Here is a 25,660-nt window from a genome sequence, read left to right as displayed (position 1 = left end):
ACTGACCACCAGAGGGCAGCTCCTGTATTGAGCGTCTGCCCCCTGGTGGTCAGTGTGTGTCATAGTGACCAGTCATTCCCAGTCTTTCTGCTGTTAGGGTCAGTTTGCATATTACCCTTTTACTATATAGGACAGAGGCCTGATGCACGGGTGGGGGCCGGCTGGTTTGCCCTGAAGGGTGTCCCGGATCAGGGTGGGGGTCCCGCTTGGGTGCCTGGCCAGCCTGGATGAGGGGCTGATGGCTGTTTGCAGCTGGTCACACCCCCTTCAGGGTGGGGGTCCCCACTGGGGTGCCTGGCCAGTCTGGGTGAGGGGCTGAGGGCCGTTTTCAGGCTGGCTGGCGACTGAAGCTCCCAGCCTCTCCTTTTTTTCTTTTCTTTTTTTTTATTCTGGGATTTATTTACCTTCTATAATTGAAACTTTGTTGCCGTCCTGCTCGCTCCAGCTCTGAGGCCGCAGCTGGCTGAAAGCAGGTATCTGGGGTTTGTTTAGCTTCTATAATTGAAACTTTGTTGCTTTTGGAGCTGTTGCTTTCGGAGCTTAGAGCCGGGCCGCGGCAGGCGGGGAACCTTGGTTTCCTCCATCACTGGAGCAAGCAAGCCTCCTGTTTGCTTCAGCTGCGTGGCTGCCGGCCGCCATCTTTGTTGGCAGTTAATTTGCATATCTCGCTGATTAGCCAATGGGAAGTGTAGCGGAGGTATGGTTAATTACCCTTTTTGTCTTTTATTAGATAGGATGGATATATATATATATATATATATAGTAGCAGACAATTCAGGTAAGAAGCTAATGTAATAATTCAAGCAAATGCACTAAATGCCAGAATGAGGGCAGGGGTGGGACTGGATAGTAAGGGAGCAACTGTGAAAGCTACTGCAGAGGAAGAACCAGAGGAACTAACTGGTCAGGAGCAAAAAGACGGAAGTCAGTTTGGGGCTACATCGTCTGGTAATCCATCCATCCTTGGCCTCCCCAGTTGAAATTAGGAGATTTCTCTAGGTTCCCACTGCACCTGCGCCTGCTTCTATCACAGTGGGATCCGGGCTTACTGTTGTTTACTGTCCTCTCTCCCCACTGGCCTGTAAGAAACTATCATTTAAAGGAAGAAAGTATCTAACGGGAGAGTAAATGAATGAGTGAATGTTATAGCCATAATAAAGATAAGAACCTACTAAGGAACAGAGAACGATAATATGAAAAAGTACACTCATTTAAATGCCATCCTAAATGGATGGCAGAAGGAATCTGAGTTGTGCTTATCTTTAATTATTAAAGATTTCTAAAGGTCTTGCTCAGAAGCTCAAGATTTCAAGTTTGTCTTCAGGAATTATATTCCTAAGTTTAATGTTACAATGATCTAAAATTACCTTTTAACAGAAAATACTTCCTCAGTCTAACAACAGGAAAAAATACTTTAGAGTTCTATGTGAAATATCTAAACAGAAAGCAGTTTTAAAAGAAAAAGTAGCCCTTGGGTTCCATTTATGTAGTTCCTTTTCCTCACAGTATCTGCCTGAAAACTAAAGAATTGAAGGATGGTCACAGTAACCAGTTTACCTTGTTTCATTTTGTTTTTTTAAAAAATATATATAGATATATATAGATATATATAGATATAGATATAGATATAGATATACACATTAGAGGCCTAGTACACAAAATTCATGCACTGGGGTTTGGGGGTGGGGCGGGGTGGTCCCTCAGCCCGGCCTGCACCCTTTTGCAGTCCGGGAGCCCTCAGGGGATGTCCCACCACGGGGAGCAGGCCTAAGCCGTCAGTCGGATATCCTTAGTGCTGCCGCAGAGGCGGGAGAGGCTCCCGCCACCACCACTGCACTCGCCAGCAGTGAGCCTGACTCAGGGCTTCTGGCTGAGCGGTGCTCCCCCTGTGGGAGCGCACTGACCACCAGGGGGCAGCTCCTGCTTTGAGCATCTGCCCCCTGGTGGTCAGTGCGCATCATAGCGACCAGTTGTTCCGCTGTTTGGTCGATTTGCATATTAGCCTTTTATTATATAGGATGTTTATTTCAGGGAGGAAAGGAGAGGGCAAGAGAGATAAAAACATCAATGATGAGAGAGAATCATCAATCAGCTGCCTCCTGCACGCCCCACACCAGGGATCAAGCCGCAACCCAGGCATGTGCTCTGACCAGGAATAGAATGGGTGACCTCTTGGTTCATAGGTTCAACCACTGAGTCATCCTTGCTGGGCTAAAATTATGTTATTCTAAAGGTGTCAGTTCTTTGTGCCACCCTGTGATTGCTCAGTAAGTGCTTTCTCAAGTAAGCCAAAGATATTTCTTCATGAGAAAAATCTATCTATCATCCCCAACCCCCAAAATTATCAGGTTGAGACTCTAAAATATGTTGCCACTTCTAAGCCCTTCCCAAATAATCCAAATTTTACCTGTAGTAACATTTTCCAATCTGCACTTTCCACCACCAGTCCTTGTACTGAGAATGCTCTGTGGAAAGGGCAGCCAGATCCAAGGCCTTGGAAAACAAGTCATTTTAGGTTAGGATTTTTCTCTTCTAACAATAAACAGAAACAATAAATAATGAAATCAACCATATAATTTGCATCAATCAAAGCATGCATTAGAAATCAGACAGCAACTCAAGTTGCTCATGTTTCCAGATGGCCCCAGGAATTTTCCCCAAATAATCAGTTCCAGACCAGAGGGCTGACAGCAGATGACAAGTAAACACTGCTTAAAGGGAAGCAGAGGTACAACATATTTGAATACAATTTTAATATACAAGGCACAAAAGTGGTATTTCAAAAATCCATACGTTTCCACCCTCTCCCCACCATTTATCGACTGTCTAATGATCCAAAATGCCTCCCAATTCAGTGTCAGTCAAGCCTTCAGGGTGTTAGCCCGGTCCAACTGCAGGCTCCACTTTAACAGAGACACCGAGAAACAGAAAATAAAGGAAGCAGGTAGAAAGGGGTTTGGAAAACAGGATCATGGAGAAGCTGGGGTACTGGGGTAACGACCATCTTCAAAAACCTCCATTCCATTATTCTGACATCACTTCACATTCCAATAACTCCAAAGGTCAGACTTTCCTTTGCTGCAGACTGAAAAAAATCCTCCTAGTTGCTTTCATATTTTACATGTGTTTCTCCCATCTCTCTTGTGTATTCTAGCTTGTTCCTTCTAGTGTTTATTCAAGATTTGGCAAAGAATGACTAAACAGGAATGAGAATTTTATGTAGAGGAAGTGGAAACCATTTGGATAAGAGAAAAGCAAATCAATCTTTACACAGATTTGAAGCTCATAGAAATTTGAAGCTCATGCAAAGATTTGGTGAATAAAAACTCAGGTTATTAGTTAAAAGAGGATTCTGATTTTTTAAAGTAATACTTATTGTTCTTTCTCTCAAGGCTGAAAAACTTTTATTCTTTAAACAGTGTTAGTGTAATGATGGTCAACACTTCAGTTAAAGGAACTTAGGTTTTCAGTTCTGTTATCTCAGAATATATCCCATATTATTGTCCATTTCTTAATATTAACCTTTTTCTGAAATAAATGTCAGAAATATTCCTTGGCTCTCCTACTGCAAAACTAAGAACATTTCTTTGTGTTTCCCATCTTCTCTTGCTCCAGGGGAAACTTTTAAATATGCAAACTATTTTTTTTTAAAGTGGTGTCCCCACGCTGGGGTTCTAATAGACTTGAAAAATCAACACCTCTACTTGAAAGCCATAGATATTCAAAAACAAGACACATATAACTTTCATATGCTTATTTTTCTTTTTTCCCCAAGTCAGAAATAAAAATGGAAGCAAAAAATGATGGAAAAAGTGTAACTTCAATTAGCATTATCCCTGGAAATACTAGAAAAACATGTTTTCAATCAGCTAAATTCAGGGGTGTACTGTAAATATCTGCATATCTTAATTTTAACTTAACCTTTATAAAGATCTCTTCCAGCAAATAGACCAGATTCACTCTCATGTTTTAATCTAATGACTTCTGTTTTCAGAAAAATGTCCTTCTAACTTTTTTACATTTTCTAACTTTCCAAGACAGGATTCGGAGCTTATTCCAGGCGACTGATTTACTCTCACATACGGCCCTGAAACAAGTCCTCCTAAGTAGGATCTCCATGTTTGTGCTAAACCAATTAAGGAAATTAATATGAATTATTGATATAGACTAAAATAATAAAGATATACATTTAAATTATCATTCTTCATATGAAGACGGAGGCTGCAGTAGACAAAACCATTGGTGACCATTTCAAAAGGGCCCCAAGTTCCCTGAGGACAGGCACCCCTTCTTACACATCTCTCTTGCTGTGCTAAGAGGCCCTGAAGAATTATTTATTGATTTAACTAATTCTATTCTTTATTTCTAATTTATGTTGAAAATAACTTAAGCACCAAACAAATTATAGTAATAAGATTCATATTAACAATTTTAAATTTTAAAGTGGTGACAGAAAATCTATAGTATTTCTTTAAAGTCCCAATTATTTATTTATTTTTAATTACAGTTTATATTCAATATTTTTTTGTCTTAGTTTCAAGTTTATAGCATAGTGGTTAGACAATCACATATACTTTACAAAGTACTCCTCCAATATTTCCAGTACCCACCTGGCACCATATATAGTTATTGCAATATCATTGACTATATTCCCTATGCTGTACTTTACATCCCCATGACTATTTTGTAATACCAATTTGTACTTCTCAAATCCTTCCAACTTTTTCACCCAGTCCCCTAAACCCCCTCCCTCTGGCAATCATCAGTCTAATGTTCCAATTTTTAAAAATAAATGACTATATATTTAAGGATCTTTGACTAACTTAACCACTACAGAATCTCAATATCAAAGGCTCAGAAGATCATAAATAAAAGCCATAAATGTATAGAAGTCCATATGCAGAGTCTTCAGCAGAGCTACACATCCTAATGGTTGTTGAAATGTCCAACTGAGCACCCCAATTGATTTCCTAATAGTGCCCCAACCACTAATGTTAAAAAAAAAAAAAGAGTCGTCCTTTCACTATTGTTACAGTTGCGACAACTTCAGGATGATGAAATTAAAGAGCATTTGGAAATAAAGATTCCTGAATCACCAACTTTATTTTGTCAATGCTGTCAAATTGCCCCCAAAAGGAAGGGGAGGGAGGGGAGATGTTAAGAACTCCAAGGCAGAAAAACAGTTTCCATAGGACAACTTTACTTTTCCTTAACATTGAAATATCACTTCATAATATTCTCTAAAGTTATCTACAGTATTCTCCATATCTGTCTATAGACAAATACAGAATCACCAACCCACATGCCATTCTAGATTTGTTAATATTGGCTTCCCCCCCCAAATGGAAAAAATATTAAGAATTCAAAGACAGAAATATAGTTTTCCATAGAAGATCAACTTGATTTTTCTTAACATTTAAATACCATTTTACAGTATTTATCTAATATTCTCTAAATTTGTGTGAAATAATTTATTTACAAAGAAATTTGGAGGCCACCCAAGTAACCAGTATAAAAGCACCTCTGATTTCTTCAGCATGTTGAAAAACAGAATTCCCTTTTTCCCCAGCTAAGTTGCAAAACATTCATTAAAAAAAAAAAAAAGAATGCTTCTGGTTCATTATTTAAATTCTTCTTCCATTCAGAAAATAACATTTTTTTAAAATATATTTTATCGATTTTTTACAGAGAGGAAGGGAGAGAGATAGAGAGTTAGAAACATTGATGAGAGAGAAACATCGATTAGCTGCCTCCTGCACATCTCCTACTGGGGATGTGCCCGCAACCCAGGAATCGAACCCGGGATCTTTCAGTCCGCAGGCCAACGCTCTATCCACTGAGCCAAACCAGTTTCGGCCAGAAAATAACATTTGAGGGAAAATCTAAAATGACATTTTAGCCCTAGCTGGCTCAGCTCAGTGGGTAGAGCATCCGCCTGTGGACTGAAGGGTCCCAGGTTCAATTCCAGGCAAGGGCACATGCCTGGGTTGCGGGCTCGATCCCCAGTTGGGGGTGTGCAGGACGCAGCCGATCAATGATTCTCTCTCATCATTGTTGTTTCTCTCTCTCACTCTCCCTCCCTCTCTGAAAGCAATAAAAATATATTTTAAAAAATAATAAAATAAAATGACATTTTAATGGAACAATCTGATTCAGAACAGAATTATAATGTGGCAAGCCCATACCAGTGGAAAATAGATACAGGGATTCTGTCTTTCTCAGTACTCCTAGCACACATCATAGTATCAATGCATAGGCACTCAATAATTACTGGTTCAAAGAATAGCCCAATCAAGTAACAAATCAATAAGTAAACTAATGAATAAAAGGGGAAACAGAGGAACCAACAATTTGTGGTTTTACTAAATAAAAACAAAACAAATTGCTTAATTGCACGTTCTATAAAGTAGTGTATATATGTATTGGGAGTTACCAGATGAAAACTCCATCCAGTGGGTTTGAAAATATTAGTAGTTCTCCAATCTTTAATAATTATATCTGTTTATAAGGTAAGAAAGGTAGGAAACAGAACATTTCAAAATTTAAATCCCCAAAGTCAGAAAACTTAAAATAAAAGAAAAAAGCATGAATTCAAAACTTACAGTCTTCACATCATTTTCATGATGAAAGATATACTCAAACAAAGCCTACGAAGAAAAAAATGCCAAAAATACATTAGATTTTATTTTAACAAAAGCACTCTATTATTATATCAAAACTCAGACAGTTTTGACAACAGCTGGATTGAACCAGAATAAGAAGGTACTCTAAAGTGCCTGGGATTTATAAATAATGTGTCAATCTATCATTTGTCACAATTACCCATTTCAAAATATGGCTATTTACAACTAATTCCTGTCTTTTACAGAGTACAAACTGGAAAGCTCAAATAACTGAACATTTTTTTCATATTGTACATACTATTTTATTAGAAAGAGATAAATGGGGGGAAAGACACTAGGACTGCCAAAAAAAACAGATTCACCCCATTTTGACACACTTTACATATATTACACAGTGATTATGACATTAATAATAACACTTTAGACATAGGAAAATCTGGACATTTCTTCTGAAACAGAGTAGAGTTTAAGAGTAAAGTGTGGTGGTGGGGGGAGGGGGAGTTTGCTTATTATTCAGATGACTCTAATGAGCAACCAGGGCTGGGAGCCATTATTTTAATCCTTCACCCAACTCATGTGGATAAATAAGCATTTACTGGATTATCTGTTGGTAGGACTACATCTGTCCATAACAACATTATTTGCACTTGCAAAGAGGCTGGGACCCCTGGAAGATATCAAGGTTATTAACAGAGAAGACTTGGAAACAACAACAAAAAATCAGGACAGTCTTTCTTTAAAAATATATACGTAACCTTCCATTTGTTCTGTTATGCAGAAAAAGAAAAAGTTCAGAGTGCAGTTGGTGTTACCACTGCCATGAAAAAGATGGCACAACACCTGAGGCAGTGCCAGGGAGTCGAGTCACACAGACACCCCAAGCAATATGCCAACATTAGAAATGAGTTGTGAGGAGTCAAGCAAGTTGGGGACCAAAGACTGAAAAACGTGGCATTTTGTACTAGAAATGTACAAAATCTAGTTCAGTCTAAATCTAGGAACACAGACAGGTCTGTCCTGGAAGCATCACAAGTTAACTGTGGGAAATGCCTCCACTGACTGAACTTCGTGGTTAGGAAACAGCACTGGTGTCGACTAGCCATCCAGCCACCTCAAGGAAATGGCCTGAAAAGGCAGGGAACCAGATATTCCATCCGGGCTGCTCTTAACACTCCACTCTCACAACAGAAAGAGAAATGAGAAAAGCTTTGTGATTCTGCTAAATGAAGCTGACAGGACTGCTGTCAAATAAGCACTTGGGAAAATATCATCAGCACTATGCTAATCTGAGTCCCTTTCTACCTACTAGCATTTCTCTTCCTGGTTTAAACTCCAAGTCTATATAGCTCGTATCCATTTCGGTTTCCTAGCGTGTTTGATATTTAGCAAATATGTTAAATGCCATTGAAATTGAGATTAGGAATGAGCTCAGGACTCATGTACAGAATTCACAGAGATTACAGTTAAAACCTGAGCTAGGCTTAAACCAGTTTCCAGAAGATAAGTGCTCCTAGCTCTGAATTATTCCACGCTCACCTCCAAGTATTTTTATACTGGAAAGGTCATGGGCTCTCTCCCTCTCCCTCCCTCCTTACCTCCCTCCCTCCATCGCTCCCTCTTTAATTTAAAGGAGCATTTAATCTTTGAGTAGTTAGAATTACTAATGTACTTGGCTTGCCACTGTCTGGCTTGAGTAATCCTTATTGAGACGCCTGATTAAATACTAATTAGAAGGAGTACATTTTTTTAATCTTCTTTTTGACAGTCCTAAAATCCTCAAGGATAGAAAATCATTTTTCTGAGAATTGGCCAAGCTGAAAAAGAAAAAAAAATACACACACATAGAGATGACCTCCTTAGCTTCACTCCCTGAAGATGCTGCTGTGTATCTGCTTTCCTTGCTCTAAGTTACTGTTCTTTATAAGGAAAAAAAAGAATTTCCTAGAATAACAGTACACTGTATATGCTTTATTTCTGACTGACTTTCCTTAACTCCAGACTAAGAGGAATTTTACTTATATAGTAATTAAACATACACATTTCAATAAAAACATGGCCTTTCCTTCACAAATTTGTACCCAGTTCCTACAATGTTATTACGATAATACTTCTAATATAACTTCCTAACATAATTTGAAGTACATACCTTTGCCAATTTAGGTTTCTGGGCATATTTTGTTAAATTCAGTCTAGACAGATTTATAAAAGGTCCATCCGGACTTGTAAGCATGGAAGCCTATGGAGAAAATGATAAAACAAGAAATAGAAAACCTTCTCTTGAAACACAAATTAAAACTCATGCAGAAAAATTATAAAGGCAACATAATTAAAAAGAATCGCCTTTAAAAACCTTCCATACAATTCTCCACTATAACAACAGTGCAAAGTGATGTAACATAATGTTACTTGGGCAGTGCCAGGCTCTGACAGCTCACCGTGCCCAGCCTGACGAATCTTCCGGACGAGCTGGTGACAGGGCGAGCCGTGTAGGCGGTCCTGGGCGTTCGAATGGCCTGCTCCATGGTGCCCGGCCTGCCACTCTGTGTGCTGGGTCTAAGGAAACCTGTAATGGGTCTTCCCGCTTGAGTGATTGGCCTGTGACGATTGTCAATGGTTCAAATACAAAGAAGATCAATAAAGGAAGAGTCTCTAACAGTCTGGACAATATTTAGTGGCAGAGGGTATGAAACAGAAACACATACCTGATGGCTGGACTAGGCCCTCCTGTCTGATTAGTTCCAGGAAGTTTCAAGGATGTTCCAGGGCCTATGAGATGACAGTGAATTCAACTTATGTATTATTTACAAAACTGTAAACACTGTCAGCTAATGAATTTTCAGAAACGTGCTGGTGCAAAAGACATTCATAACAGGAAATATATTTTAGGGAAATGTGTTTGAAACTAATATTTGTTGAGTGTCTATCAGGTTACTTATGTTATCATATTTAATCTTCACACTAAGTCTGTCAGGTAAGTAGTACTAACCCACTCAGCAAAGGCTTACAGCAGTGATTTTCAACTGGTGTGCCGTAAGAATTTTTTAAACATGCTATACCTGACTACGTATTTTGTAAACACAAGATTTCCTCCTCCTAATGGCATTTCATTTACTTAACTGAAAAACCAACACTTACGTGGAACTTGAGCAATAGCATTTTCGTCCAGTATCATTTCCGCAATGCCTTCCTGATCTACATCGATTTCATCGATATATACCATTTCAGTTAGTGCTCGTGCTTTCAAAATCCAAGCTGCCTACAAAGCATGGATAAAATAAGCACATATTAAACAGCATTAGAAGTACTGCAAAGCTTGCAGAAGCCAGCCATCCTTTATTATTATCTAACTAGAGGCCCAATGCACAAAATTCATGCAAGGGGCTCGGCTCTCGCAGCTGCAGCAGCTTGCCTCGGCCCTCATAGCTCCAGCTTCGTCCAGAAGGTCATCTGAAAGGACGTTAGGTCTAATTAGCATATTATGCTTTTATTATTATAGACTAGAGGCATGGTGCACAACATTAGTGCACTGGTGGGGGGAGATCCCTCAGCCCGGCCTGTGCCCTCTTGCAGTCCGGGACCCCTCGGGGGATGTCTGCCTGCTGGCTTAGGGGGAGCGGGCCTAATCCGGCAGGCGGACATCCCCCGAGGGGTCCCTAGCGCTGCCACAGAGGCGGGAGAGGCTCCCACCATAGCTGCTGCAATCACCAGCCATGAGCCCAGCTTCTGGCTGAGCAGTGCTCCCCCTGTGGGAGCACACTGACCACCAGGTGGCAGCTCCTGCATTGAGCGTCTACCCCCTGGTGGTCAGTGTGTATCATAGTGACTGGTCATTCCGCCGTTCGGTTGATTTGCATATTAGCCTTTTATTATATAGGATTTTTTATTAAGCATGTTTACCACTTAATGCATTGTACTAATTTAAAAGGCCGTGTCAAGGATCTAAGAAGGAAAGGTCATTATTTATCATGAAACAACCAATACATCAATTACTTAATAAATAAAAGTGTGATAATTAGCTTGTGAGCCTTCTAACATGCCTTTTTATAGATAAAAGAGCTTCAGAGAAACTTTTACTAGAATAATAATTTGAGAACCGTGCTCCTCCTGCCCTCCTCCTTCAGGATCAAGTCCTTCACGATGACCTCCCTTATAGTTCAACTCTAAACCTACTTCCCTCTCGTCTGTCTCACGGAGCATTCTCTTCAAGCTTCTATTATTATGTACTTACCATATTTGACAAATGCTATAATTATTTGGGAATAAGTTTAGCCCTCCGTTCCCTAGAAAATGAGCTTTTTTCTTTGTTAATTTTTTAATTTTCAATAACATCTTTGGTGTTTTTTTTACACAATAAGTATTCCAAAAATGTTGAATTAACTAAGATCAACTTCTCCCAATAATTAATCAATGCAATCTTGGTTGCTATGTGATGTAGCCAGTAGAAAACCTGCTAGAAAGTGGGGCTGGGGAAAAGAAAAAAGTAATTAAGGAATCTAGAAAATATCAGCTTTGCTTTACCTTAAAAATTAGATATAAAGATGTGCACAATTCTAGGTTTGTTAAACACTTAAAACTACTTTATGAGGAGCAGAGAACAACAAAGCTTGGTGTCTGTCCTGTGGACAATAGGGAGAGAAGGCAAGTCTTGCAGTCGCAGCATAGAGCTGACTTATAGTCTAGAGCAGTGGTTCTCAACCTTCCTAATGCCGTGACCCTTTCATACAGTCCCTCATGTTGTGGTGACCCCCCAACCATAAAATTATTTTCGTTGCTACTTCATAACTGTAATGTTGCTACTGTTATGAATCGTCATGTAAATATCTGATATGCAGGATGTATTTTCATTGTTACAAATTGAACATAATTAAAGCATAGTGATTAATCACAAAAACAGTATGTAATTATATATGTGTTTTCCGATGGTCTTAGGCGACCCCGGTGAAAGGGTCGTTCGACCCCCAAAGAGGTCGGGACCCACAGGTTGAGAACCGCTGGTCTAGAGGAAGTAGCAGCAAGGGACACTTGGGCGGGTTAGAGCTCGCCATACCTGCTGAGTGAAGGCAAAGGGACTCAGCGTGGAACACATGAAGGCGCTAAGAGGTCCAAAGGGTCCTCACAAGGAACCCAAGAGGCATGCAGTCCGTCAGTCCACATCTACGGAGTACCTCCTAAATAGAGCACTGGGCTAGGTTCTGAGCAGGAAGCATGAGAACACAACTTGGATCCTAACTTCCCTGAACACATCACCTATTGGAATAGAAGGCAAGGCAAAGCAGTGCAAGTGGTATGGGAAACTAGTTTTACAGGAATTAGAAAGTCGTGATTTCTTTGTAGGCTAAAGTAATTGGAATGTATATATTTTTAAAATTTAAAGAAAAGATTTTTTTAAAAAAAATCTATGCTTTCATTTTAATGGGAATAAAGAAGACTATCTTCACAATATATTTAGGCTCCTAAGGTGATGGCTTCCATTTTTCAGGGCATTCTTTGCTCAGCACCCTCTGGGGACAGGAAGAAGGACTGCACATTTTCTGTTGGAACAGGGAAAGCAGGAGTGGCTTGTGGTGGGTTCAGTGGTCATTCCAGTACTTAACTCAGGAGCACCTACAGCTTGCCAGGTCCTGGGAACAGAGATAAGTAGGCCTAGTTCTATCTAGCACATGAGAACTGCAGTGTTATGGGGAAAGTGTAATATCAACATTCTGGAGCTATGGGGGGAGAAAGGCACCCAGCTGCCTTGAGGTAGAGGGAATAGTAGAGAAGAGTTTGGCCCAGTGGCCAAGACTAGCAAGCTTATGCCAGGTAAAGCAAACAACAGGACAGAAACAGGCTAGTTTGGCAGCTCTGACAGAGTTGAGTATGGTTGGAGAATCAGGTCCAATTGAGGCAGCAGTCAGAGAAGAAGCCGGAGAAAATGGCAGAAGCAGATAGGCCCTGTATGCCACAGTGACGTATATGAATTTTTATCCTGATGATGAGGAGCTAATGAAACTTCAAAACCAAGATATGGAGTCCTCATTAAGTGGAATTTCTAAAAGCCAAGTTTTTATAATTATAGTATCATTTATATACTAGAGGCCGGGTGCACAAAATTCTTGCGTGGGGGGGGCGGGGGTCCCTCAGCCCAGCCTGCACCCTCTCCAATCCGGGACCCCTCAGGGGATGTCCACAGGGATCAGGCCTAAACTGGCAGTCAGACATCCCTCTCGCAATCTGGGACCGCTGGCTCCTAACTGCTCACCTGCCTGCCTGATCACCCCTAACCACTCTGCCTGCCTGCCTGATCACCCCTAACCACTCTGCCCGCCTGCCTGATCACCCCTAACCACCTCTGCCTCAGCCCCCGCCACCATGGCTTTGTCTAGAAGGAGGACCAGACAACCGGAAGATGTCCGGTTGACCTGGTCTAATTAGCATATTACCCTTTTATTAGTATAGATTTGGGTATTAATTATCCATGCACATATTTTTAAATTATTTTCATGTCGAGACTTTATCTCATAGTTCACGCCATCATGGTTCTTGACATCTATCTTCCTACTAACCTCTCAAGTATTAAGGAGGTGCAAATTTTCTTATATTAGGCTAAGCAAAACATAGGAAAGTAAATCTACTATTCCCTCCCTACACAAATGAATAAATAATTCAGAAGCCAAATAAGAACACTTTTTAAAATTTTATTACATAAGAATTCACCTTTTCAAAAAAGTAGAGCTCCAATTTCTAAAATCTAATTTTTAAGTAGAATGATGTGAATTTTTTATATTTAAAGTTCTATAATAAAATCTACTTAAACTGTTATTAAATTTTAAATTTCACCAGTATTTGAGGATATTAATCTTCCTGACTTTCTTTCTATCCTAACAAAAAATGACCTTGAAACTCACATATCACTGCTGGATTAAACATCAGATTGTATTCAAAGAACTGCTCTTGGCAATGTGAACAATTCTTGAGATTTTAATAAAAAACAGCAGATGGGGCTTTGGCTTTAAAAAAATTTTTTTAAATTTATTTTGGAAAAAAGCCAAGTATGTTTTACAGCTCCAAAATCCTCTGCCTGTTTAAATTATTTGTTAAGCTCAAAACTAATCAGTAATTAAAATAAAATGCATAATAAAGCACAATCTATGATCCCAAACTGCCCCTTGAATCTGAATAATAATATAAATTAGCTTTATCAGATATGTTTAACTTGTTGAAAAATGACAGGGTCAGGCAATTTATGTAAATAATTTGAATACCTATGTATTGCAAGTCCTGTGAAGTCCACAAAAAATAATAGATGTTTAAGGAAGTTTTTTTAAAGAAGAAAAGCATAGAATCTCCCAATATAACTGAGTGATTATCTCATCAATATTTTCCTTTTTTATCTGTGAAACATAACCCCATCTCATCCACCTACTGAGTTAGACTGCAGGACATTATTCTGGAGGCGAATACCTGTTGGCTAATATCAGGAAAATACTGACTTGTTCTCCCTTCTGTGAGGTTAAACCAAGTTTAGTTATAAAAATAAACATTTCAAAAAGCAAAAATTATACTGACTGAGGGCAACATATTTAAATTGTTCAGTTCCTCTTAATACAGAATGCAAGGCCAGTAGTTAAAAGCATGTACGAAACAATTTTGCTAGGTTATTATTAAGAACAGTCTGTCTAACCTGATTGTGACAACATAAAAATCAGTAACATCTGACACTGTCTAGGCCAGTAATGGCGAACCTATCACACGCGTGTCAGAGGTGACACGTAAACTCATTTTTTTGGTTGATTTTTCTTTGTTAAATGGCATTTAAATATATAAAATAAATATCAAAAATATAAGCCTTTTTTTTTACTATGGTTGCAAATATCAAAAAATTTCTATATGTGACACGGCAACCAGAGTTAAGTTAGGGTTTTTCAAAATGCTGACACGCCGAGCTCAAAAGGTTCGCCATCATTGGTCTAGGCTATGAAGGTGAAAATCTAAGCACAGAATATTGAATTATTATTGCAAAGCCTTATTTATTTTGAAGTTGTAAAAATGTGCCAAAGAAGAGAGAGGCAAAAAGTGTAAATAGTGAGCTCAAAAGAATCCTGTCAGCCTTGTCCGCTTTTTATCCTTTTAGCTCACTATCCGCTGGATAATTAGGTCTACAGTAACATAACAGGAAAGTAATACTAAGTACAGATCTTTCATGAAGTCCCTGTGCTAGTTTGAAACTTTCCAATGCCATTTATAGTTTTAAAACCATGCCAACCATGCAAATTATTGATGTTTTAATTTTAATCAAAATCTTCCAAAATTAGTGAAAACAAAAAAGCACACTACTTACTCTATTTATAATTTAGGTCCTTCTTAAATGACTTGTACATAATATACAAAAAATAGTTTTGGTTATAAACATTTCAAAGACAAATGGCATATTTTTAAAGAACAGAGTACTACATTTTGACCTATTTATGGTGTCTCTTTAACACTCACAGGCCTCTTATAAGAGTACTTTGTATATTGCTTTCTTCTAAAAAAATTTTGTGATTATCCATATGGGCCCTATATAAGGTTCAAATAACTTATTTACCTGAAAAACACTTAAAATTCTCTCTCATTTGGGAGGGCAAACACCTGGCAATAGTTAAGCTCTCTGATGTACAGCTCTTTCCTCCCTTCTCCTTATTCTCACACTTCCTGGAAACCCACTTGGACTAAAAGCTTCACTGGCCAGGTGCTCCCCTAACTAGACCCCCTCTCTCCCTCACTTGCTGTAACTTACCCAGTTAACATGTCCCTCTGACCACCCCCTACCTCTAACCAAGTCGATTTGGTAGAGGTGCCTGTCTGGCCAGGGTCCCTTCCTTTCTTCTTCACTGTGACAAGCACCTCTGTCTATAACCAAGACCTTCTGAAGCAGAGTAGGGCTGTTCTACTCAAGGCATGTCCTACCCATCACAGTCTTTTCAGACACCTGTTGCTCTGCTAACTTCTTGCTCCCTTTCTAAGGTCCTGGTCCCCTTGCTTCCTGTATTGTTATCCTTCTGGTCAATATTGGTTAGTTCTATTTAAGCACCAGGGCTTACTGAATAGACTCTATGAGTTCCATAAGGCTACCCATCCACAGACACAAAAGCATTAGGAATATAATAAGAAGGTACAGAATGCCTAGATACGGCTAATTTTATAACACAACAGGTAGATAGGCAGCAAATTTTCTAGTCTATAGCAACAACTAAGCGCTAATAATTAAAGTATTCTCTAAACTAAGGGCTGCAGCTAAGCCTTTACCTGAGATACCGGCAATTCAGGACCTGGTTCCTGGGAAGCATTAAGAAGGTAGCAAATGGTTTTTTTTTAATTTAAATTCTTTATTGTTGGTAGTAAACATTTTAAAGAAATACAGTTTCTAAAATAAAAAGTCTTACTGACTAACCAAGTATTTGTAGATGAATTCAAACTCACTCAATAAAAATCAAAATATTAACTTTAATTTTTCTACATAAGTGCTCTCAGGAGTTCTGTAAAACTAATACTAGTACTCTGAAGAGTACTAAATTCTCTATGATCAGAAAATTCTAAGTACTCTAACCTCATTTAGAGCACAGAGAAGATATCTTAACTGCTCATTTAATGAAGACACAACAGCTTCCCAAATTAAAAATAATTTGACAATTGTACCAAGGAAACATTTCTTTATATGGTGGTTAAAATATCAGACTTTAATCACTTTGGGAGGAGAAGGAAAATCTACATACTCTAAACCCTCTAGTTCATATAAATACAATGGGATTGATGGCTAAAAGATAAAAAATTAATTCTAACTGTAATGTGCTCTAAGAAATTTTTATAAATAAACTATGTAATGTATATCAGTGCCAGGTGCTGATAACTCAGGGTATTTTCTGTCCAAATTAAATAGAAATCCATTGGTACAAAAATCAGACTTATAAACAAATTTATTTATAAAACATCTACACTTACATGTCTATATCAATAGCCTCTGTCAAATACCTGAGTGTGTTTTATTGAGGAATCTACTAAGAAACATAAATAGGAAGGGGGAGTATTGGGGGGCGGAGGGAGATCTTTTCTTGCCTTGCTTGCTACAGCTCTAAAATCCAAAAAAGAATACCCTACATATTTATTTAAGAATTACTATGTGTTCAGGCAATGTGTAAACCTTCTGGTCACCATGCGAGGATAAGCAATTTCTTTAGCGTGGCACACGGTAGGAACATGGGAGACAAAGGCCAAGCGAGGCTGGAAAGTGAGGGCCCTAGAGGGTGGGCTTTAGAGAATATTTATCAATCAGCTGAACCAAACACAAAACAGCAGCTAAGAATACATAGCAACGGGAGGTTTTCGATTCCACTGTGCACAAGAAAGATCTAGGAAAAGTATAGATTTCCCACAGTCCATACTTAAAGAAACACACTGATTGATATACAGGAAATGAAATGACAGAAGTAACCCCTTTCTATTCTTTTTTTCTGGTTATTTGTATACATGTCTGTTGACCCATTATTTCACGAGTTTCGTAACAACCATCTGAGAGAGGCAGGTAAGTGATATTATCCATTTTACAGATAATAAAACAAATTCAGAGATGCCTTGTAATTTGCTCAAGGTTATACAAAGAGCCACAGCTCTTTCTTGCCAGTGCATCTTGGAGATAAAAAAAAAAAAAAATGAGTTGGAAATAATAAAGCAGGATTGAAGGGTAAAGTGTAGGAGAGACTTAAGTTCCATATACAAAGTGGGAAAAGCTTACCAGAGGTGATTGTAGACAATGCTTGAAACGGAAAAGAAAACAACTAAAGAAGATGCTTGTTATTCTGCCAAGGGCAGGAAGATCCCCCAGTGGACAAACTGAAACCGGCAGCTGAGCCTCAGAGCGCTCTGTTCCCGGATGAAGGCCTCTGCGCTCGCTCTGCCTCATTCCACTGTCCCTCAGGAATACATTTACAGTTTACCGTACAGCTAAAAAGCATGTAGGAAAATGATGTGAAATGAGAAGGTGAGAGAAGAAAATTAGAGGCCTAGAGGATGAGAAGATGTGGAGGCAGGTGAGGTTGTATGAATGGAAGATGGAGACAAGGCCTAAAGGAGAGGGAGGCAGAGAACACATTCATTTCACAACCTTCTCCCGGCATCCCTGGCACTCGGCTAGGCACTGAAAACATTCTATGGGGGGAAAGCACATAATCCAATGAATTACAATACAATATGGTAAATGCTATATTCAAGCTATGAAACAATTATAGATGACTTAGTTGGAGAGGAGAAAAGAATACATGAGAGATAAGGAAGTCAGAGAAAAGGGAGAGAGATTATTCTGGAAATTACTGAGTGCCAATGATTTTATAAACTACATTCAACATCATTTTATCATCAATTCACTGGACACTCCTCACAGATGCTTTCCATATTATTAACAATCCTTTGAGAAAAACATAGATGACAGAATCCTACATGCAAATATCTCTAGCTGCAAAGAGACAATAGCAGCTAACATTTTTGATCACTTACCATGTATTCATGAACTTAACCCTCACAACAACCCTTTGAGATAGGTACGTTATCATCCCCATTATACAGATGAGAAAACCCTGAGGTCAAGGTGTACAGGCAGAATCTGAACCTAGACATTCGGGGCCAACAGCTGGTACTTTGCTGAGAATGTGAGGTCGTAGCAAGGCTGGACAGCAGACTACTGTAGGGCGTGGGGAGACCAAGGCCAGGTAGGGCTGGCCTGGAGGTCCATCAGGAGCAGCAGGACTATGACAAGAAAAGACTCAAAATGTTGTAATTTAGAAGCAGAACTTTTTAAAAATCACTGAGACATCTTTGGATCTCTCTCTACTAGAGTTTTGTGATTTCAATTAATCCGCCCCTATAGGGAACCACAAGTTAGGTTCGCTTGGTCTAGCAAATTATTTCCATGGATATAGAAAGCGCCAGGCCTAGCCCTAGAGTCAGAAGACCTGGGCTTGGTCCTCAGGAGCCACTTAGCTGCATGACCTTGAGCAAGTCATGCAACCTCCATTACCTAGTCCTCCTCTCCTAGTGGAGTAATAGTGCCCACTTTATAGCATAAAACTTTGCACTTTTAAGAAAATTTCATCATTTTCGGAATTCTTTCATATGTACTATCATTGTCAACGAAGTGTAAGGGCGGTAGCACCTTTGACAGGAGTTAACAATCAAAAAGAATTTCTCTATAAAAACATCTACATAATGAACGAAAAAGCACCAAACTCTCTATTACTTCCCGTGTCAGAACTCAGAAGGAACTCCCAGTTAGGCACACAAATTAAAACTTCTCTTTGGATCCCCTTCAAAGTGAGCAAGAGGACATGGACAGCAGAGTGGCACTGCCTACAACCAGCAAATACTCATTAGCATCAACTTCAATTCACGTCAGTTTTGTCTCCTCCCTTCCTCCCTGCAGTAAGGCTTTCTCTTAGGTTGCTGTTATTACTTCAGGGAGTTAAGTCTCCAGATAATTCTGAATGTGACTTCCTAATGGCCACCAATACTCACTCCAGCTAATGAATCTACTCTTCTGAGTTATTATTCAGAATTTAGCAATAACAGGAAGGGAGGAAAATGTAAGGGAACAGAGAAATGGACAGATTTCAGAAGGTTAGGGAGATTGAGTGACCAAGTAGCCAAGTGGGAATGTAATATGTAAAATTCAGCAGGAATACAAAATCAGAAAAAGAACTGCTCCACAGGGTACAGAATCAAAAGACTAAGTGTGGCTAAGTCTCCATGGCTGCAAAGAGGAAATAAATTAGATAATCATCCAGAAAGATGCTTTTTGGCTGGATCTCTAGATCATTGTCTCAACCAGCGACTAACAGATAAGTCACTGGGGAGCCCTGATTCCCTATCTTTCATCTAAGCCAGTGGCTCTTAGCCTTTTCTCCACCTTCAAACCATTTACAGTATTAACCCTTTCCTCTCTGTAACATCTCTCACTACAAGCAGAGATCGGGGGTGGGGAAGGATAATGTGATTGACCCCTATTCTGATATACGGCTTCCAGAATCATTAATTTTAATAATTTGGAAATCTATCAGAAATCTACCCCATTGTCATAAAAAAAAAAAAAACAGTGCCCAAAAAACCTCCCTGTTTTATGAACTGTTTAAATATAATGGAGCTAAAATATCAGAACTGGGTTTCAAGCCATGAATCTGACATATGGAACACGAAGAACAGTAATCAGATTAAGCAACTAATCAGGATGACCCACATCCTGTAAAAGCAACCTTTCCCTCGGGGTCAGACTGGTGTGTGGAAGGCGTTTCTCCCTTTCATATCTTATCACTTTTAACCACTTCTTCAGTCAGGATTTAAAGAACACTTTGAAAAGACAACGCCTCTCTATGAATTTTATCAAACAGGGGAAACTATGCTAAATTAACCAATTATCCTTCTTTCTTTATTCTTAACTGATCAGAACCTTAATTAGTGCCCTTCATGCTCACAGACCCTGCCCTGTGTCTCACCATTCTGCTCCTGGGAAAAGCAGTTCAGAATCCACCTTCTTCATGAACGTTTTCCCAACATCAACCACCATGTTAATATACTCAACCTACCCTTCAGTTCTTCTGGATCCATATAAAAATGTATTACTCTAAGGAAATATGCTATTCCATAGTATATCATACCTCTCTGGCCAACCAGACTACCTCAATTTTGACAAGAATCAACATTAAATAAAACCCAAATGTCCTAATAAAAACCACAGGGCACTAATTAAATATTTTTGATGGAAGTATGCCAAAAGGATATCTCTTAAAGGAGAAGTAAATGTAAAATAGTCTCAAAGATAGGCTTCCTCCAAAAAGGATGATGTATCAAGACTGAAATGTTATCTTTTTTGAAGCTCCCTGAACAAGCTTACACAAAGATTAACAAGTAACAAATCACTTTAGAGAGGTTCTCCTCATCTGGGAGAAAAATAAGCAAAATAAAAGGTGGAAAAAAACAACATCAAAAGCAAAAGCTATTTCGTTTTGGAAAAAAGTAAGAGCAAAAATAAATCCATTTGGCACTCCAAAGAAATATTGTCATTTCCTTGCTCTTCTATGTATCCCAGCACTGCTTCAAAGTCACTCATTTGTACCCAAATCAGTTTGGTGGCACAGGATAAATACCAGTGAGGATAATTACTATTAGAAACACTCTTCTGGAGGGATCCAGGAAGAATTTTCTGGATAATTAACAAGAAATGACTTAAGTTATGTCCATAATGCAAATACACTCATTTGAAAATATAAATGTACATTTAAGAACAATGGTCCTGAGAATTAGGGATGAGGGGCGCCCGGCCTGTGGGGCTCAGTGGTTGAGCATCGACCTATGAACCAGGTGGTCACGGTTTGATTCCATGGTCAGGGCACATGCCCAGGTTGTGGGCTCGATCCCCAGTGTGGGGCCAGCAGGATTCAGCCAATCAATGGTTCTCTCTTATCACTGATGTTTCCATTTCTCTCTCCCTCTCCCTTCCTCTCTTGAAATAAAAAATACATTTTTTAAAAAAGAAGAAGTGGGAGAGGAGGGAGGTCATTTAAAAAAAATAAAAAGGATGAGGGGCAAGGGTTGGGGGTGACGATCATCAGGCAACTAGGATGATCTTCACAAACATAAATAATGCCATCAAAATGCAACCATGCATATGATTAATGCACTTGTTCAGCAAATACACGACAGCCCCTGGGTGCCAGACTTTGTGAATACCTTACAGATCTGCCATCCTGGACTCATTCTAAGGAAAGGAAAGAGAATTTGTCAAGTTTTTACTCAAAGGAACCTCCTTAAGCTTCCTAAAGCTCTTCCTTAATTACATCAGTACTCTTAACATAAATATTTACTTTTTTTAATTAAGAAAAAAGCAGGATGCCCTAACTGGTTTGGCTCACTGGATAGAGCGTTGGCCTGCAGACTGAAGGGTCCCAGGTTCGATTCCGGTCAAGGGCATGTACCTTGGTTTCGGGCACATCCCCAGTAGGGGGTGTGCAGGAGGCAGCTGATCGATGTTTCTCTCTCATCGATGTTTTTAACTCTCTATCCCTCTCCTTTCCTCTCTGTAAAAAATCAATAAAATATTTTAAAAAAGAAAAAAAAAAGAAAAAAGCAGGATGTCTTCAAGCTTGGGAAAAGCAGACTGGGAAATATGTCCAAATTGAAATAACAATTGGGCCCAAACTACCTAAACTGGTACTAAGAAAAGCACACAGTCCAAAAGTATGGTGTTTAAAGGTTGGCTCAAAGAATAACTAACATGAATGAACACTGTAAACTTTTCAGCAGCCCTATCCCGATATCAAAAGCCCAGTTTTGCAAGATAACATCAAGCTAAACTTCTATTCCTGGTGAAACATTCATCATTGTTCTGACCACATATACCTTGAAAACCATCGTGCCCAGAACAATGTCTGGTACATCACAGGTCAGTAACTAACTTTTGTGGTACAAACGTAAATGGGTCAATATTTTGTCATGATTCCCCTATGGGATCAAGGTAAGTTTTTGTGTTGCTGTTTTTCAAACCGCATCTGTGGTACTAGTGTCCCAAGAAGCACACTTGGAAAAATACTTGGCCACAGAAACACAATCCTATTAACTAACACAAACAGAACCTAGCTTGGCATTTCCACTACCGTGGATTGTTCTAGGGGAGATGCACAGTCTATCTGAAGGCCAAAATGTTCACCTCAACAGGTTATCCTCCATCCATTTGCTGGGACCTACGGCAGAGCCTGGTGACGGTGTTCACGCTCATGCCTGGGCTTATGCATCGCCCCTCATTTTTTTTTCTAACTAGAGGAAAAGCTGGGGACACGAACTCTGTTTTGCATTTACTAGAAGCACTGACAAACTGCCACAGCTCTGCTCCTATCCTCCCTTTTTCTCCTTTTTGCCTCTTCCAGGAACTACCTGTCAACCAGACCTGCACCTCTCACATGCATTAAACATATGACCTATTCATCCTCTTTACTGAATATTACACTTTAAGAAAAGTTAAACTATCGCTGTAGTTTATTTAAAATCTCTTTTCATCAATGCCACCATTCAGGGGGACATTTCCGTCCCTTCCCCAGTCTCTCTCTCCTAATAATAAATGTATCCTTTCCCCCTCCTAGGTTCCTCTAACTTGTCTTATTGGCCTCAAGCTGCACTCATGCCCCCAAATCAAAGGCTCCTCACTCTTGAATAACAGTTTAAGGTGAAGTGGAAGGATCACACATTTGATCCAAAAGAAAAAAAGGCAGCTATGGCAACAGGAGGTAGAAAGTTTACAGATCGTTAAGTTTATATGTCATTGTTTTAGAAATGAACAACGCACATGCAGCGAGCTTAAGAGCCTACCCATATGCAAGTAAAAGTCAGGGACTTAGGGGTTCCTTTCTGGGACACCTGAAGGAAGTAAAGGCACCGCCAACGTTTGAGGCGGGTTATCATTGCACAGCAACCGCGGGTCCCTCCGGGCCTCGGGTACGCAGCGGGCAGGCGCCCGCCAGACACGGCTCCCGGGGTCTGTGCTCACCACACAGTCAACCTGCCTCTGGGCCTTCCTCCCCGGAGCCCCCACCCGGAGGCCTGGGCACCCCGGGACCCTCTGCCTCGTCCCCAGGATCCGCAGGGCCGATGGGGTCTGCCGGGTACCTGGTCGTAAGGGGACTTCTCCAGCATCTGCGTGCACAGATCGGCGCAGAGCTGGAACTTCCTGCGCCTAAAATAGCTCCAGGCCAGGAACAGCGGTTCCATCTCTGGGGCCATGGCTGCCGAGGGCTGCCGGGGAAGGACCGCGGCCGGACCCGGGGAGGGCGGGACCCAGGAGCCGGCAGCGTCCAGCTCTGCCCGGCAACTCGGCGACAGGGGCCTAGTCAGAGAGGAGCCCTCATTGCGCCTGAAAACAGGAGGAAGGAAAAAAAACCGCAAACAGAACTCAGCTGCGGGCTTGCCCATACGCTAGGGCTTGCCAAACGTGGTGCAAGACAAATGTGTACTTTTAAAGACTACATGTTTCATTAATTTCGAGAAGGCAGCGTAACTAAATTAAGAGGCGGTACTTAGACACCTCCGACTGGGGTCCTCAACCTCCCCCTAGAGGCGCCGTTGCCTAGCAGCCGAACGCTCTTCTTACACTGCCAATCACAGAGTAGACCCTCCAACAGGTCACCGTCTTACTCTTTCTCCTTCACCTATTTTTATCCCAATCAATTGCCCTTCCGACTCTAGAAACACCAGCTTGCAAACCGCTTTTTCAATACCATCCTGCCCATTCGAACCCAAAGCCCTACCTAAAATCTTAAAACTCTCCAGTCTGTTTCTCGAAGTCCCTCTCACCAAATCCCAAAGTCCGAATTGAAAGGAACATTGAAGATTGCTTAGTTCAATACATTCATTTTTTACAGATGAGAAACTGAGATAGGCTGAGGAAGGAGAAATTTTTTTTACGTTATGTCTCATGGAGTTAGGGATCTGGGCCGTAATCTGTGTGGCTACCCACAGGCTGTTATTACTGTTTGTTAATTTGATGCTGCACAGGGATTCTGAGTTATAAATTATTCATTTTTACCAAACAAGATAATGTGTGCAAAAAATTAAAAACGAGCTTTTGAAACACCATCTTCAAGCACTTGCTGTTGGTCAAATGTTTACTTGTGCAGAGAATTTCTTCAGGCACAGTTCTGACTTTGCTCTAGATCAACACACATGACAAATATCTTTAATGGTTATGAAAGGAGAAGTGTGACTGGGTTAAATCCAGGTAGACTTCATTATGGAAGACTAGGGGATCTTTATTCTTTGCCTCCTTCCTACCGCAGTGGGAGAGGCAAGAGAGGAAAATTAACTCAATACTGAATAACTTTCTGATCAGGTCTCAATCTCCTTTATAGATAAGAAACAAACTGCCAACAGCGCAGATATTTATATATTTCATAGATGTAAAAATTAAACTTACCTTTCTGAGAAATGGGTTGTGAGTAATTTTTTGTTTGTTTGGTTTTTTTTACTCCTCTACTAGCAGTCTTTCTTGAATTTTTGCATCTTGAAGGCAATTAATTTCAGGATTATGATTATTATAATTACGTATTAAAATGAGTGCCTCTAGAAATGTAATCTGTTCTAATGCAGCAGCTTATTGTTTTAAGGTGGCAGATTTTTAGGGCCACACATGCTGGCATTTGGCAATTAGGCTCAATATTTCACAGGGTCTTTTCACTAATATCCTTTTTCTCTTCCAACATCTCACTTTAGATACAATATTCTATTTAGTCATCATGTCTCCTTTGGCTCCTATGGTCAGTGACAGTTTCTCAGACTTTCTTTGTTGAGGAGTGCCGGTCAAGTATTTCATAGGATGTCATGGAAGCTTCTAAAAATACGATGCCCAAAGTCCATCCCCAGATATTCAGTAAATGGTTTGAGGTAGGGCTGAGGAATCAGTATTTTTTTAAGTTTCTCAGGTCATTTTAATGGGAAACCAGGGTTGAACAACCACTGTGTTGAGTTCAAAATGGCCTTGTATATATTGAGAGTATTGCCAACTTTCTAGAGAGAAATAGATTTTTGTAAGTAGGATACGAAAAGTATTTTAAATATATAAGATATATATTTAATATGGGACAAAATAGAAGCATTAAAATATCTTAGGAGCATATAATTCATCTTAGCTTCTTTCAGAAGGTTATTCTTTCTCTTTCAGAAAGGTCAAATGGATGAGAAAAATTATAGAATACTTAGAAAATTGCAGAATGTTATGTCCAAATGTAGCATAAAATGTACCTTTAAAGGTAATAAACATGTTATTTTTAAATCATGTACATGTATTTATGTTAATTTTATGAATGTGTATTTTTTATCATTTCTAATAATGCAGAAATCATTTTAATATCATGCCATTAATAAGAAAAATTGCTGTTGTAACAGTTCTTGGTGAAGGGGGTAGATAAGAATTACTGGGGCCATTTTCTTACTGGAGAAAACGAAGCATAGCAAAACAACATAATTCCTTTGAAAGGGTCAGTTTCACAATC

The 25,660-nt window shown here is 39.7% G+C and overlaps 1 protein-coding gene across 1 annotated transcript in view; it reads right to left on the bottom strand.

The window, feature by feature from the left end:
* LOC102442848 (tetratricopeptide repeat protein 8) overlaps positions 1 to 23,520 on the bottom strand; it is a 37,990-nt gene extending 14,470 nt beyond the window's left edge. The window contains exons 1-7 of the mRNA XM_006106486.3: positions 23,283 to 23,520; positions 9,759 to 9,879; positions 9,326 to 9,389; positions 9,059 to 9,218; positions 8,770 to 8,859; positions 6,603 to 6,647; positions 2,408 to 2,493 (exon numbers count right to left, since the gene is read on the bottom strand). Of these exons, the coding sequence (XP_006106548.1) occupies positions 2,408 to 2,493; positions 6,603 to 6,647; positions 8,770 to 8,859; positions 9,059 to 9,218; positions 9,326 to 9,389; positions 9,759 to 9,879; positions 23,283 to 23,396 (680 nt within the window). The 5' untranslated portion in view covers positions 23,397 to 23,520. The remainder of the gene's footprint in view (positions 1 to 2,407; positions 2,494 to 6,602; positions 6,648 to 8,769; positions 8,860 to 9,058; positions 9,219 to 9,325; positions 9,390 to 9,758; positions 9,880 to 23,282) is intronic.
* Between the last annotated feature and the right edge of the window lie 2,140 nt (positions 23,521 to 25,660).

Source organism: Myotis lucifugus, unplaced genomic scaffold (assembly GCF_000147115.1).
Source record: "Myotis lucifugus unplaced genomic scaffold, Myoluc2.0 scaffold_837, whole genome shotgun sequence".
NCBI lineage: Eukaryota > Metazoa > Chordata > Mammalia > Chiroptera > Vespertilionidae > Myotis > Myotis lucifugus.
The sequence above is the reverse complement of the archived record's forward strand: the minus strand, read 5'-3'. Positions and strand labels throughout refer to the sequence as shown.